The 15,529-nt window shown below is 55.2% G+C and overlaps 1 protein-coding gene across 4 annotated transcripts; it reads left to right on the top strand.

Annotated features, from left to right (window-relative positions):
* The first annotated feature begins 108 nt into the window (after positions 1 to 108).
* Positions 109 to 12,853, top strand: CDCA5 (cell division cycle associated 5). Of its 4 annotated transcripts, XM_027579129.1 has the most exons (10): positions 109 to 248; positions 454 to 548; positions 625 to 690; positions 770 to 805; positions 4,217 to 4,654; positions 9,653 to 9,766; positions 9,883 to 9,989; positions 10,210 to 10,308; positions 12,194 to 12,260; positions 12,414 to 12,853. In XM_027579129.1, exons 1-10 carry the CDS (start codon positions 203 to 205, stop codon positions 12,555 to 12,557), a joined length of 1,212 nt encoding a protein of 403 aa, XP_027434930.1. In that variant the 5' UTR covers positions 109 to 202; the 3' UTR covers positions 12,558 to 12,853. The 4 variants fall into 4 exon arrangements, with proteins under 4 accessions (XP_027434930.1, XP_027434931.1, XP_027434932.1 ...); XM_027579130.1 differs by lacking the exon at positions 4,217 to 4,654; XM_027579131.1 differs by lacking the exons at positions 9,653 to 9,766; positions 9,883 to 9,989; positions 10,210 to 10,308; positions 12,194 to 12,260; positions 12,414 to 12,853 and adding an exon at positions 7,351 to 7,484.
* Positions 12,854 to 15,529: the final 2,676 nt, after the last annotated feature.

The raw sequence follows: 15,529 nt of genomic DNA, 5'->3' as shown, positions 1-15,529 counted from the left end.
CCAGCGTGCCGCTGGCCCCGCCCCTGCTGACGCCAGACGTGAAGATCGACGAACGGTGAACGGAACACGGCGGCCCGCCCGCCTTGCGTCACTTCCGCTTCCTCCAGGCAGAGCGGGTAATTCGAACGTTTAGGTTTCCGTCGGCCCTCCGGGTTGGCGCGAGCCTCGGCGGCGGCGGAGGCAGCGAAAGACTAAGGCTAACATGTCCGAGAGGCGAACGCGGTCCGGAGGGTCCGCCCAGCGCTCTGGTGAGCGGAAGGCGCGCGGGAGCCTGGGGCCGAGCCGTTTGAGGGACGGAGTCCCGCGAGGAGGCCCTCCCGCCACCGCTGTAGGAGGCTCACTGCCCCGGAAAGGAGCTTGTTTGGGAACCTTCTCTCGCTCACTCCTGAATCTGTTCTCTAGACTCTGAGGCCTGGAGTCTTACCCTACCTCCTAACTTTTTTCTTTTCCCAGGGCCCGGGGCCCCATCTCCTACTCAGTCTCTGCGGAGGTCCCAGCGGAAATCAGGCCCTGATCTCCCGAGCACCCTCCCTGAAATCTGGCCCAAGGTGAGCCCCGGCTTTCTCAGTTTCTGCCCCGGAAGCCGCTGGACTAATGTGGAGCTCATATTCACTCCTCTTCTAGGCACCCCATGCGGCTCCAGTCAGAAAGCCCATCGTTTTGAAGAAGATCGTAGCCCAACCTGTAGAGGTGAGGACTGAGAGAGGGGTTGTGGGTTGGGAACCAAAATTGGGGGTGGCTATGTTATCAATTATTATTGTCTCCACAGATTCCGCCTGTCCACACACCTCGAAGGAGCCCAAGGGTGAGTTCATTTTTATCTTCTTAATGGAATGGAATCCAGGGCATTCTAGAGATCGGGCAGGACATACTGGCTGCTCACATCTGCCCAGGGAGCAGTTCTGAGGTACAGATCTTTCTCCACTTAGGACGGGGTTACATCCTGGTAAACCTATGATAAGTTGAAAATATCATAAGTCAAACATGCACTTAATACACCGAATCTATCAAACATCATACTTTAGCCTAGCATGCCGAACACATTAAGTGTGTTCAGAACACTTACATTAGCGTAAAGGTGGGCAAATCATCTAGTACAAAGCCTATTTATAATGAAGAGTTGAATACCTTTTAATTTTTTGAATACTAGAAACAAACAACGGAATAGTTGTAAATTTATCAGTTGTTTACCTGCGTGATGGCATGGCTGACTGGAAGCTGTAGCTTGCTGCCACTGCCCAGCATCATGAGAGAGGATCTTACCACAAATCACTAGCCCAGGAAATGATCAAAATTCGAAGTATGATTTCTAGTGAATGCATATCAGTTTTGCTCCACAATCACATTGAAAAACTTTAAGTCAAACCGTCATTAGGTCGGGAAACATCTGTATTTTGAAACACTTTGCCTTTGGACACCCACATGCATTGCCAGTCTTGCTCACTCCCTGTGGATTTCATACGTTTAGGTCTTGATGTCCTAACGTTCTCTACCGTCATCTTAAGAGCTGGGCCATGTCCTAAATATTCCTTCTTTCTAGTCCATCTCCTCAATTTGTGAGAACAGGTTGTTCTCACAAAGATAAATGTACAGCATTTTTACTCCTTTAGCAGAAGTTGTTAAGGATGTTTCATGAACAGAAAACCTGTGCCTAAAGATATAATAAGTGAGAAATGCTAGCTGCCTTTTAGGAGCACAGGGAGCTTATGTCAAGTGGGGAGAAAGACAGATGAGCAAGTGATAACAGCATGGCATGCTGTGGACTACAGTAAGAAAAGTACTGGATGTTATGAAGGCACCTAAAGCAGACCAGCTGGCCCTGGGGCTGTTTCACAGAAGAAGAAACGTTTCAACTGAGTCTCTAAAGAAAAGTAGTACTGTTTAGGCAAAGGATGCTGTGTTGGCAGAGCCCTGGAATTCACAAAGAAAATCCCGAGGTCTGGAGGACGGCAGATTTTTCGGTGTGTCTGTGGGCAGATCTTGTTGGGGGATAGAGCACATTAAGCCAGAGCCATTCCTGAGGAGGCATGAACGCCACACTCAGGAGCTTGGGCTTTGTCCTCGGCATCGTGGGAGCCTTTGGGGAGTCTTAAGCTCACTAAGTCTCAGGTAGTCACTAAGGCGTGTTTGAGTGTTTCGGAAAAAAATCTCCGTGGGGTCTGGGTGGAGACTGGGGTGGAAACAGCCTGCTCGGGACCCCAAGACCAGGTAGGAAGACTTGACAGGAATCCTGCAGCGGGATGGCGGAGGCCTAAAGTAAGGTGAGGGCAGAGTGATGCTCTGCCCCTCATCTCACCACATGACCTACCCATCACACAGTACTCCGCCGGAAGGACACCTCCCAGAAGGCTTCCCTGACCACTTGTGCCCTGTCACTCTCCTATTTATGTAGTTCTCCTTAGGCCTTCTCCATATCCAAATGTTTGCATGTTGTCTTGCGGATGGAGACTTCTGCCCCCCCGTGGTAATCACTCATTCTTGTTGGTCGAACGATAGATTGATGACATTGAGCCAAAGACGCTGTAAGGACTCATGTGACTGCTTGCTGTAGGGGATGAGGAAGGGGTCGTCAGGGCTAACCCCCGTTTTGTGCAGCATCCCTTTCACTCTGACTCATCTCTTAAGACTCAGATTGCCTGTGCTTGGAGCCAGGAAGTGTCTCTCTTGATAACCAACGTCATTCCTTCTGTTAGACCACAAGAGTGACTGAATTTGTCCTGTTTCCCACGGTGTTTTGGCTGCCGTAAAGCTCAGTGGCACGTTTGGGGTACATTAAGGCAGTGAGTATTGAACACTTGTTCGACACAGGGCTCTGCGGAGGGTGCTGGCCAGAGGCTGGGTCAGCCAAACAGATGAAGACCCCTGCTCTCAAGCTCATGTTCTTGTTGGGGTGATGGGTGACCAGTGTACAAGAGAGGTTGTTGGGGCAGAAGTAAAGATCAGTGGTAGTGGGGCTCCCTGCTATTCTGTGATAAGAAACGGCTTCTCGGGGCACCTGGATGGCTCAGTCGTTAAGCGTCTGCCTTCGGCTCAGGTCATGGTCCCAGGGTCCTGGGATCGAGCCCCGCATTGGGCTCCCTGCTTGGCGGGAAGCCTGCCTGTCCCTCTCCCACTCCCCCGCTTGTGTTCCCTCTCTCGCTGTCTCTTTCTGTCAAATAAAAACAAAACAAAAACGGCTTCTCTGAAGAAGCAGCATTTGAGCCGAGAGTGGGATTTTAAGGAGCCAACATGTGAACCTCTTAATACACGTATGAGACTAGGCCTTTTCCCATTCACAACCTTGCCGTGGCTCCCTGGGTCTCAGAGCAAGGGTCTCCATGGGCCTCCCCTTCCAATGTCCTACAGAAGGCCCTCTAGCAGCCCCCATTACCTCTCGAACCCCATCTTCAGTTCCTCCTCACTTCCTCTCGCTCAGCCACACTGGCCTCGTTTCTTTACCTTTCTGGACATTCCTGCACCTCAGGACTTGGGCACCTTCTGTTCCCTCTGCCTACAACACTTGGCCTCCATGTGACTCACTCCCTCACCCCCTTCAGGTTCTAGCTCAGACAGTCCCCCAGTGAGGCCTCCATCGACCTTCACCTACTTAAAATCCCAACCCACCCCCAGTGCTATCTCATTCTGTTTTTATCCAAAGTGCTTAACACTTCTAACATGCTACATGACTTTTCCCTGTTCGTTACCTGTTTTACCCCCACCAGAATGGAAGCTCCATGGAGACAGGGCTTTCTCTGTTTTATCCCCGGCTGTGCTCCCAGTGCCTAGAAAGTACCTGGAACAGGGCAGGTGCCCAGAAAGTGCTTGCTGACTGGATGGACATGTTAGGAAAACTGTCGCCAACTGTGTGACACATGGACCAGAGGACCCAGGTGGAAGCAGGCAGAGCAGTCAGGAGCTTGTCGAACTGCTCTAGATGACGTGATGGGGGCTTGCGGTCAGTAGGGGCGCCTAGATTCTGGTCACTTTTTGTTGGGAAACAGAGCTGACAACACCCGGTGGTGAGGAGTCTTCTTGCATTACCAAAGTGGACTCAGAAGCAAGGACAGACAGATTCTTCCCCAGGTCTGTCTCCAGGTCCAATGTGTTGCCTGACCTGTCTTCTCTTCTTTTATAAGTGTCCTATGGGTCTTTCCACCCTGAATCTCCTCGGACCTTTCGGGAAGTAGGTAATACGGCTAACTAACAAGGAGGTGTTCTCTCTTCTGTCCCGGTCCAGATTGCTTTTTTCTTGGAGAAGGAAAACAACCCTCCTAGCAAGGAGCCTGCTAAGGAGGATCTCTTCAAGGCATGTAATATACCCGTCACCCCCACCACCACCCCGGTGCTCTACCCTCTGAATGTTGAGTCCAACTTCAGGGAAGAAGAGCTGGACGCCAGAGACTTGGAAATGTCTAAGAAGGTCAGGCGATCCTACAGCCGGCTGGAGACCTTCGGCTCCGCCTCCACCTCCACTCCAGGCCGCCGGTCTTGCTTTGGTTTCGAGGGGCTGCTGGGGTCAGAAGACTTGGCCCGAGTCTCGCCTGTGGTGGGTTCCAAGTTAACCGAAGCCCCCAGGGTCCCTGTGAAGCCCTGGGCCCCAGATACAACTCTCCCCGGGATCTCCCCACCGGCCGTGAAAGAGAAGCGCAAGAAGAGAAAGGTGCCTGAGATCCTGGTGAGTGAGGGCCAGGGCTTTGCTGTGCTGTCGCCCCAGACGCCCTGGGAGGCCGCCGGGGCTCGGGCCAGCCTGGGGCTCAGCGCCTGCAGGGTCTGGGTTCACATGCTCTGGCCAGCACACCCCTTCCCCAGTCCTCACTCACCTGCCCACTTTTTCTCTCCCCCTAGAAATCGGAGCTGGATGAATGGGCTGCGGCCATGAATGCGGAGTTTGAAGCTGCTGAGCAGTTTGATCTCCTGGTTGAATGAGATGTCGGGGTGGGGGGGTGTCCCTGGCCATCCCGTCCCCTTCCTGTGTACATAGCTCCTCCTCCCCGTGGAGAGGACATTTGGGGTCCCCTCCCCTGGCCCTGTTCCCTGTACATAGGCTGTGGCTACGTGAGGCCTGCGTTCCTCGGAGGGCTGGTGCGGTGGCAACAGCCGTCTCAGGAGATGGGGCTCGCTGGGCCTGGCCACGCACCGCTGTCCTGTGTCTGGTCCCTGCCTCCCAGCGGGGCCTCGCCACTTTCCAGCTGGACCGCACACTGGGGAGTAGGAGTTGCTGGCGCAGCCGGAGGAGGGGAAGGGGCTGGGGTTGCAGGTGAGCGGGGAGCCGGGCCGTTGTTGGGGAACGCAGCTGCTCTGCACCAGCCCCGGCCCAGGCCGGAGCTACCGCGGCCTCAGGCAATTCCCCCTGCCTTGTCTTCCATCGGGGGCCTGGTTCCCAGCCACCAGCTCGTCTATGTAAAGAGGCTTGGGTTCCCTCTTAGTTTCTGTAGATGGGCCAGGAGAGAATTCGTGGGTTGGGGAGAGTTCTGTCTGTGAGAGGAAGACCCTGGACACTGTAGAATTTTACATTTTGAAGGAGGGAGGGGAAACCTTGGTTGGGTCTCAGGCCAGAAGCGTTTGCTTGGAGAAGCTGTGTTTGATCGCTCTGCCCTGCTGTTGAGATGTTCGGTTAGACGCCAGGCGGGTGGGTCCCTGGCTGCCTGGGGCAGAGGGGGTGCGTTTCTGGGTGTGGCCACCAGGTGCCAGAAACTGAGGCCTGGGCCTCTGGACCGGACACCTGCACAGGGCCGGGGAGGGGGCTGTGGTGGGAGGTGCCCCGCTTGTCACTTACACCTATTTCTTGCAAAACAAAGTGCACAGAGTCTACTCGCTCTGGAGGGGAAAGCAGGGTTGTACGGCCCCAATCCTAGTTCTGGACCTCCTAGCTTTGCAACTACCCCACGCCGGTGCGTCTTCTGACGTTTCCAGGGTCGCAGCAGTAGAGGCCGCGAGGGGTCTGGCAGGGCTGGTGGTAGCAGAATGTCAGGGAAGGTGCGCTCGTGCTTGGTTAGGGGACTTGAGACCCTGGGGCAGGCCCGGTGGGCACTGCTGACAGCCCTTGCTTCGCCTGGGAGCCCCGGGCTACCTGTTCAACACTTCGTGCTCTGTCAGACCCCCCCAAGCCAGCGCCCCCTGCCGGGGCGGGCCTGGATGCCCCTGAGCTGGACAGCTGAAGAAGTCTCGTCCTCGCTGGCTGGTGGGGCGGAACTCCGGGGAAATGTCTTAGTCCCGCAGAGTCGGGAGCTGCCAGGTGGTGTGGAGTTGATGTCATCATTGCAAGTCCTCTCTGTCCCTGAGAAATTAAGACTGTGGAGTGCAAAGAAAGATTATGTTGCTGTTGTTTGAATTAAAAAAAAAAAAAAAAAAACCCTGATTAAAAAGTTCCTGCTTATTTGAGACTGTTGTTTTATCGAGGCAGAGGTGAAGGTGGGAGGCCCAGGAAGCCAAGCCTTCTTTGGGCTGTGTCTCCAGGGTTGTCCCCTTGCACAGGGGACCGCCAGCCTGGCCTGTAGTAGCCCTGTGATCACTGCTCTGCCCTCACGTCGTGTTTCTTCTGTGCTGTCCCATCCGCTCCCACACGGTAGGGCTGCCTGCAAGGGAGGCCTCCAGGGAGCCCCAGCCCCTCCTGTCTGGAATTCTCCCACTTGGCTCAAGGAGGCCCTGGGACATATGTGCCACGGCTGCTCCTGTTACTTCTCAGGCAGAAGCAACCAGCGACCAGTGGGACAGGTTCAGGTCGCTGCCACACTCTCAGCCTTGCTGAGAACACCCTTTCTGGGGGCCATGGCACGGCTGGCCCCTCTTTCTTGACTTCCCCTGAAATATCAGGACACCCAGGTTCAGTCCTGGGCCCTCTTTCCAACCTGCTGGCTCTCCCCAGGCGAGCACAGGCCCTCTGGGCCACCCTCTGGCTCATTCAGGGCCAGTCTTTTTTTTTTTTTTTTTTTTTAAGATTTTATTTATTTGACAGAGAGAGACACAGCGAGAGAGGGAACACAAGCAGGGGGAGTGGGAGAGGGAGAAGCAGGCTTCCCATGGAGCAGGGAGCCCGATGCGGGGCTCGATCCCAGGACCCTGGGATCATGACCTGAGCCGAAGGCAGATGCTTAACAACTGAGCCACCCAGGGGGCCCCTGGCCAGTCTTGATCTCCGTCCCATACCTCCCTCCTGAGCTCCGAACCAGAATCTAGAAATACGCCTCGACTCAGAAGTCCTCTCAAACTCAGCTCATCCACCAGCTCACCTCTTCCTGTGCCCCCTCTGCCATCGGCATCCCCCCAGCTGACCTCGCCACACAAGCCAGGAGCCCGGGGTTCATCGGCAGCCCTACCCTCTCCCTCGCCCTGTCCCGTCGGCCCTAACTTCAACATCCCTCTGCTCCACAGGCACTGGACAGCGCTGGCCTCCTAGCCACCTCTCGCCTCTCCAAACTGTCTACACTGCAGCCAGACTGTGTTTCCCAGAAGAAGTAATATCCTGTTTCTCCCTTGCTCAAAACCCTTAGATACAATCCCACTTCTGGGTGTAACACCCAGAAGAATGGAAAGCAGGGTCTTGAAGAAATATTGGCACAGACCGTTGTGAGGCTGCCTTTTGTGGTGTAACCGCGTCTCCTGCACATGTTCCCTGATATTCGCCATGTAGACACTTGTCACATGGAGCAGCTTGTGCTTGCCTCTCTCCATTCCGAAGACCTTCAGCTTCCCACCCCCAGTATCTCATCCCAGTTACGGCCCAAACAACCCACACAGAAACACACAAAGGTCTCCCATGCCTTGTCACCTGGGGGCCGCAGCCCAGGCCCCTCACAGTATGTCCCAGCTGGAGTGCCCTCAGCGCTGGCATGCCCCAAACTGCTCCCTCCTTTGGATTGCTCTCCTCTTGCCAAAATCCTCCACTTCTTGATGTTCAAGCAGCACCTTCGCGGTGGAGTCTCTGGAGCGCTAAGCCGAATGTGTGGCTCCCTTCTTTCACAGCCAGGGCTATCTGTACTGACTTCAGTTAGGGCACATCTCCCTGCGCTGGGGTCACCTGAGAACCTGGGGCCTCCCCTGGCCCCGGGAGCTTCTCCTGGGCAGAACCAGGTCACGATCACCTGTCTATGTATTCTCAGGACCCTGCCGGGGCGTGTCCCGCAGACAGCACTTGGTCAACCAGGCTTTCCTGGGAACCATTAACTGCAGAGTGAACTGTGTTCCATCATGTTCATGCTATTGTTTACTGACCTTTTCTTATATTTGGGCCCTTTAAGCTGCTTCCAGTTTTTCTTCTTGGTGTAAATTGGTCTCCGTGTAAATTATTTTTATTTCCCATGGAGTTGTGTCTTTAGGACTAGTTACCAAAGTGATGTTACCAGGGGCAAGGTCCTGGTTAGTTTCGTAGATCTTATTACATGTTGCCAGCTTCCCCCTGGGACAAGTCAAACATGGTGATGTGAGCATTGGTATCACCTTGGAGCTCAGTGAGTCCCCAGAGTTAGGCAACCCCTCCTTCCCGCCCGCCCCCCCCCCCCAGGATATTTCTGGCCACCAAGCTTCTGTTACCATCATGTGGACAAAAATTACAATATTTTAGGCCATCTGGAAAGGCTCGATGTACTGCAAGAGAGCACACGACATGGGATCCCTGCCGCAACCCATGGGCCTATCAAAAGCCCAGATGGAGCTCGGTGTGGGTGTGAAGGACACATCTGAGGTCACTATTTGCCATCTGATTGCATTGTCCTCCATCGCTAGGCCCTCAGATGTACAAGATTCGGAAAAATCTGGAAGTGAAAAATGGTGACGATTCCATCTATTGACTTGAGACTTACTGTCACTTGGGGAGAAGCTGCTATTTCAAGCCTGCTTCGGGGGACATCTAACACCACCCTGTAGAGACAGAAGCATCCTCAGGCTCAGCCCAGCTCTCGCTCCCCTGTGAAACTGTCCAAGAGGGTCCCAGGGAGGTGCATTTGCTCAGCAGAGAAAAGAGCGGGTCCAGTTCAGATTGTGGAGCGGGGAGGGAGCAGGAAAGAGGAGAACAGCATGGGCAAGAGCTTGGAGGTGGGGTAAGTTCGGGCTGGTGCTGGGAAGTGAGGCTCCTGGCCGGTCTGAGCAGACCCTTGTTCAGGGACAGTGGAATACCAAGGGGGTTACAAACAAGGGTGTTCATAGCAGGGGCTTGAATGCCACACTATTTGCTTCTCCGTGTCCAGTTGATAATTTCTACACCAAAAATGGGAGGGATTCTCCACTTTTTTACAAGCTTGTATAGGATTCCTTTCAACAGGGTGCCCCTCGTGCCCCCACACCCAATAACTTGCATCGGCTGGGATTCAGTTCATGAAATATTGTCGGTATGTAGCATGTTGCCAGATGACATATGGGCCACCTAGCGAAATTTGAATTTCAGACAAATAATGAATCATTTTTTTTAGTATAAGTAGGTCCTAAACTTTGCATGGCATATGCTTATACTTTTAAAATTGCTTGGTTTTCGTCTGAAATTCAGATCGAACCATGTGTCCTTGTGTTTTGGTTGCCAAATGTGGTAACCCTAATTTTGAGGAGTCTGGTTTGCTGGACAGAGCTGGTGGTGGAGGCTCTCCAGACTGGAGGCTGCCCCAGGAAAACCAGACAGGGCTGGCAAGGGGAAACTGGCAGGATGGTGGACATGGCCCCCCAAATGGGCTTCCGTCTCCTTCAGTCTCCCAGGGGCAGACGAAAAGCCTACTCTAAGCCTGTGGTGAAGCCAGAGGTACAGCCTGCTGAGAAGCCGAAGCCAGAAGAACCTCAAGTCTCCGGGGAGCCAGGCTTAGAGGTGACAGGAAGCCCCAGGGCTTCCCAAGGCAGAGAGCAGTGGTGGCAGGAAGGGTGGCATCTCCCGGGCTGCCAGCCTCATGCTGGGCCGTCACCACGGCACCTTCTCTGCCACAGCCGTCTTCTTCAGCGCAAAAGCTGGACTTGCAACCAGAACCCACCGTGACCTTCCTGTTCACCCTCCTGGGCACATCGGAGCCCACTGAGTCCAAAGACCCTGAAGAGTAAGGCTGCATGTGTGTGTGCAGGGGAGGGAGGCAGAGGGGGCTTCTCTCTGCTAAAATTCAGACCAGGGCCAGGACTCAGCCTGGGGTGGGCAGAGGGGAGACCCATGGACAGGCCCTGGGCCTTGGGCTGCCTCCCCCACCTCCCCCCAGGCTGCCTACCCCACCCTCCCCAACCTCTAGCCTCTCTGGTCCAACCCTCCCTGTGCACTTGTTCCAGGGACTTAGAGATCCAGGAGAGCCGGTTCCTGGACACGGAAGACTGGGGGCCCCAGCGGACCACAAAGGAAATCAGCCATTTGCAGAATGATTGCATGAGGTGAGCTGGGCCGGGGCAGGTGGGGGCAGATAGGGTGACAGGGCTTTGCCCCACTGAGGTCAGGGCCTGGGGCTTGATGGCCGTGGCTGTGCACCTTTCCTTGGCCCTTCTCCTTCCCTCCTTCCCTTGTCTTCTCACCGTTCTGCTCTGGATGACCCCTTCACTGGCCATCAGGTCCCTTCCCTCCCAAGCATCAGTGGTCCTCCCATGTGAGCGGGACCTGCCCCACAGGCTTGGGGGCCACCGCTCTTTCCCATCAGTCGACTGTGTGCCCACACACCTGGTCTGCAAGCAGTTTATAGGCCGCCTGTAAGGGACCCGCCCCTTTTAATTGTCTAAGAACCTGATGGGGTAGTTTGGTCTCTGGAGCCGCAGGGGTGGGGGTAGGGTCTGGTCTCTGGATGTCAGGCTCCGGAGTTTGGGTCTGTGTCATGCCATGGTCACTGGCCCCTCTGTGGTGATGCCAAGGTCAGATTTCTGCCTGGAGCCAGGGTTAGGGGGTGGGGCAGCATGATACAGTCCCTCGGGGCTGCACGTGGATCTGAGTGGTCAGCACTTTCGTTCATACCCAGAGCACTCAGGCAGGGCTGGTTCCAGGCTTGACCCTCTTGCTAGCCTGGAACCACACAGAATTCTGTCACGGTCCCCACTGCAGCCCAACAGCGTGGGATGGCTAACTCGCACACTAGAGCGACCTGCCCTTCTCTTGCTAAAGAAGAGAAAAAACACACGTCATCTCTGTCTGGGTCTCCTGCTGCCAGTCACTTGGGAAGAACAGTTCCCTCCCCCGCTGTGGCTTTGCCCCGACGAGACTGGGCTCCAATAAAACCCTATTCCCAGGGCGCCTGGGTGGCTCAGTTGGTTAAGCGACTGCCTTCGGCTCAGGTCATGATCCTGGAGTCCCGGGATCGAGTCCCGCATCGGGCTCCCTGCTCAGCAGGGAGTCTGCTTCGCCCTCTGACCCTCCCCCCTCTCATGTGCTCTCTCTCTCTCTCTCTCAAATAAATAAATAAAATCTTAAAAAAAAAAAAAACCCTGTTCCCAGGTGGCTGCTCCAGGTCACGCAGCTGAAGCAGGAGTTGTGTGTTGGGCCTGGAGGAAGCTGCTTAGGACAAGAGCCTGGGGGCTGAAGGGGTCTCTCTCTCTTTCTTTTTTTAAATTAAATTTTTATTGTTATGTTAATCACCATATATTACATCATTAGTTTTGATGTAGTGTTCCATGATTCATTGTTTGTGCATAACACCCAGTGCTCCACGCAGAATGTGCCCTCCTTAATACCCATCACCAGGCTAACCCATCCCCCCACCCCCCTCCCCTCTAGAACCCTCAGTTTGTTTTTCAGAGTCCATCGTCTCTCATGGTTCGTCTCCCCCTCCAACTTACTCCCCTTCATTCTTCCCCTCCTGCTATCTTCTTTTTTTTTTCCTTAACATATATTGCATTATTTGTTTCAGAGGTACAGATCTGTGATTCAACAGTCTTGCACAATTCACAGCGCTTACCATAGCACATACCCTCCCCAATGTCTATCACCCAGCCACCCCCTCCCTCCCACCCCCCACCACTCCAGCAACCCTCAGTTTGTTTCCTGAGATTAAGAATTCCTCATATCAGTGAGGTCATATGATACATGTCTTTGTCTGATTGACTTATTTCGCTCAGCATAACACTCTCCAGTTCCATCCACGTCGTTGCAAATGGCAAGATTTCATTCCTTTTGATGGCCGCATAATATTCCATTGTATATATATATATACCACATTTCCTTTATCCATTCATCTGTCAATGGACATCTTGGCTCTTTCCACAGTTTGGCTATTGTGGACATTGCTGCTATAAACATCGGGGTGCATGTACCTGAAGGGGTCTCTTTTAATTCTAGACTTTGGGAGTCACTGAGCACTATCCAAGCAGACAACTGGGCCCTGGGGGAGAAGCTGCAAAACCTGGTAAGGCCCTCAGCCCAGGACCCCCTTTCTTTGTGGTGCCCCCTCCTCCCTGCCTCCCAGCCCAGTGAGGGGGCCTCCAACAGTCCTGCCTGGGGTCGGTACCCACCTCTGGGCCCTGCACCCACCTCTGGGCCCTGCAACCCTTTGTTCCAGCCGACCTTCTCATACGAGAACCTAAGGAAGGAAGCAAAGGCCCTCCAGGAGGAGGTGAAGGCTGTAGTGGAGGGAGCCCATGCTGTCCGGGAGGACGCCCAGGCCTTCCCCGAGGATGCCCAGGCCTTCCCTGAGGATGCCTAGGCCATCCAGGGGGTGGTGCTGTTCCAGGTGCACAGGCAGCCCCGCTGTGGCCTGGGGGGAGGAAGGGCATGCCTTCCCCAGCTGCTCCCCCAGCTCCCCGTGCCTGTAGCAGCCCAGCTCCCAGAAGGCAGCACTGTTCATCTTGTAGCCAGCCTGGAGCCTGGGGCTCCCACGACCCGCAGACACCAACGTCAGCTGTGGCCGGGCCTGAGGTTGGAGACTAGACACTTCCCCGGGAGGCCAGGGCAGCAGCTCCTCTTCAGGTCACAGTAATAAACTTCAGAGCTGAGCCACCACTCACTGCATGTTTGTGGGCCCCGGGGAGTCAGGTAGTGTGGGAGGTCACCAGACCCAAAATAAGCTTGGTCCCTGGTTGGTGTCAGCCTCAAGGGCAATGTCCCAGTGATAAGCACTGGGGTGGGACTGGAAGGGGGCCACACCCCTCTCCCCCAAGGATGGAGTCCCCTGGTCTAACTCCAAAGGGCGGAAAGAGACTAGGGAGGGGCGGTAAGAGCCACTAGCTGTCTTGAGACTTTGGATTAATCTCTTCCCCTTGGTAAGTCAAGTCAAGGGCAGGGGTGGGAACTGCTAGTGGGAGCTACCCAAGGGTCCAACACCTAACACCTGACACTGCTGAGGCCTCACGCCCTTCCCCAACGGGACTCTTCCCACCCTGGGCGGCAGCTGGCTGCCTGAGTTCCCAGCTGAAGCAGAGAGAGGGGGAGAGAGAATTCCCATACAATTAGGCAGGGAGCATGCTTCAGTTTTGTGAGGAAGATGATGGAGACAGCAAGATGACAGAACCAGTTCAAAGGGGGATACAAGAGGGGCGCCTGGGTGGCTCAGTCGTTAAGCGTCTGCCTTCGGCTCAGGTCATGATCCCAGGGTCCGGGGATCGAGCCCCGCATTGGGCTCCCTGCTCTGCGGGAAGCCTGCTTCTCCCTCTCCCACTCCCCCTGCTTGTGTTCCCTCTCTCGCTGTGTCTCTCTCTGTGTCAAATAAATAAATAAAATATTAAAGGAGGATGCAAGAAATCAACATAGGAGAAAACAGAAGGAATCCTAAAATAAGATTGCTAAATTAGACAAAAATTGGTCAATATCCTATGGAACGATTTTTTTCAAAGCCCCATGTCCCTAAGGGCACTACTATGTCCTGGGCAGAAATCCTCCAGTCGGACACGGAAAGGACAGTGGCCATCTTTCTGCCCTCGCACCCAGTGCAGGGTACAAGAGGCTGGAAATTCAGGCTTGCGGCCCCTCTTTGGACCCAGGTGGACTTCCACTAGACCTGGTGCCATCCTGCCTGGACCAAAAGCTATGAACAGATTCGACTGGTGAAGGTTTGATTTGGTCGTCGCTTCAGGCTGAGCAGAGCTGAGGGCAGACTCAGCAGCCCCCACGGGCAGGACTCCACCCTCCTGGCCTGGCTCCCGGAGTCCCCACCTCCCGCTTCCAGACCAGTTCTCCACCAGGGTCCCAGCTGTTACAAAGGGCCATCTTGCCATTTTCTCGAAGGAAACCAGCTGATCCTCAGACTGAGGGGGGATTGTCGGACCGACAGTGAAAGGGTTAAATCAGTGGGCCCACTGAAGGACTTCTACCAACAAGGCACATTCGTCCCCGTGGTCCCATTTGAGACCGCTTCATCTCTGCCTAGGAGAGCAAGCACGCATGGCCACATGAATACTGCAAGAAACAGAGTCTCTTCCCAGTTGTCTCTAAAGCCCAGACCTGCTGACAGACACCCCAGAGGCCCCAGCATCGTGCCGCCCCGGGCTCAGGCCCTATAGCCAGTCCGTGGACAGAGCATTCCCCAGGCCTGCTTCCCCGTCAGGAAGGCCCTGTCAAGGGGAGGTCCCACAGCAAAGTGGTGGGGGCCCCAGGGCGCTACCAGGTCTTTTCACACACACACACACACACACACACACACACACACAGCTCCCCCCCCACCCCCAGAGCTGCTAGTCATAGCAGGCTACGGTGTCAGTCCCAAGCGGTGCCCAGAACTTCCAGGCCTCTCTGTCATCAAGGCACTGAGGCCCGGTCAGCAAATCAGCCTCCTGTGTCCCCATGATTCCGAGTCTCTCGTGAGGGGCAGACCGGGATTCCTCTCCCCCCGCCTCTGACACTGAGAGGTGGTGCAGCTTTGTGGACAGGGGGCCCTCCTCCTGCGCCCGGTGCCAGCCGGCGCAACCTCAACTGAGTAACCAACCGCGTGTGCTTCTCTCTCTGTAACATGGTGCCCACCTCAGAGGCCCTTCGGAGGACTAGTGACCTGGTGCGGGCTTGGTGAGTGGTTAGCATGCCAGTGAGTGTCGGCCATTAGCCGACTTCCAGTGGGTCTACCCATGCCCCTACCCTGGCCTCAGAGGCCCTGTGGAAGCAGGGTGGGTGGGCTACCCCTGCAGGCTCCCAACGCCTGCCCAGCGTAAAGGGGTTGCTCTCCCTGCCTGAGAGGGGGGCCCGACCCTGCAGCCCAGCAGCATCACCCTCTATCCCGGGGCATCATCTTCTGGAAACATCCTGCTCCAGAGGACGGTTAGATCCTGCATCACCACCTCAGGAGGGCATTCGTGTTATGCAGCCCCCCCGCCCCCACCCCATGGCTGGCTCAGCAGTCCCGCTGGGGCTCATTCAGGTGGGGTCTGTTTCCCGGGGGTTCTGAACCCACCTTTTGTATCCCTCGAGGTTGCCCCGGACACTCCTTAAATCCCAGACAGCCGGAGCGTGTGCCAGGCTCTGTCCTGGGCTCTGGGGATCCAGCGGTGAATGAAACAAAGATCCCTACCCCATTAAGACTTCCATCCGAGGACGGGAGATGAGAAATAAGGGGTAAGTCAGATGGGGACAGATGCGATGAAGAAACCTGGAAGGAGAGAGGGGGGAGGAAGCCTGAGGGAGGTGAAGGAACGCAGCTTAGGTGGAGCAGTAGGGAAGGTCTCAGGGAGAAGCAACACTGGAGCAGAGATG

The sequence above is a fragment of the Zalophus californianus genome, chromosome 11 (assembly GCF_009762305.2).
Source record: "Zalophus californianus isolate mZalCal1 chromosome 11, mZalCal1.pri.v2, whole genome shotgun sequence".
Taxonomy (NCBI): domain Eukaryota; kingdom Metazoa; phylum Chordata; class Mammalia; order Carnivora; family Otariidae; genus Zalophus; species Zalophus californianus.
Note: the sequence above shows the minus strand (reverse complement) of the source record. Positions and strands in the feature narration are given on the sequence as shown.

Coding starts and splice junctions, on each gene's coding strand:
- CDCA5 (XM_027579129.1), top strand. CDS start 203: ATGTCCGAGAGGCGAACGCGGTCCGGAGGGTCCGCCCAGCGCTCTG. Junction 9,990..10,209: donor GAGTCCAAAGACCCTGAAGA/GTAAGGCTGCAT, acceptor CACTTGTTCCAG/GGACTTAGAGATCCAGGAGA. Junction 12,261..12,413: donor GGGAGAAGCTGCAAAACCTG/GTAAGGCCCTCA, acceptor CCTTTGTTCCAG/CCGACCTTCTCATACGAGAA.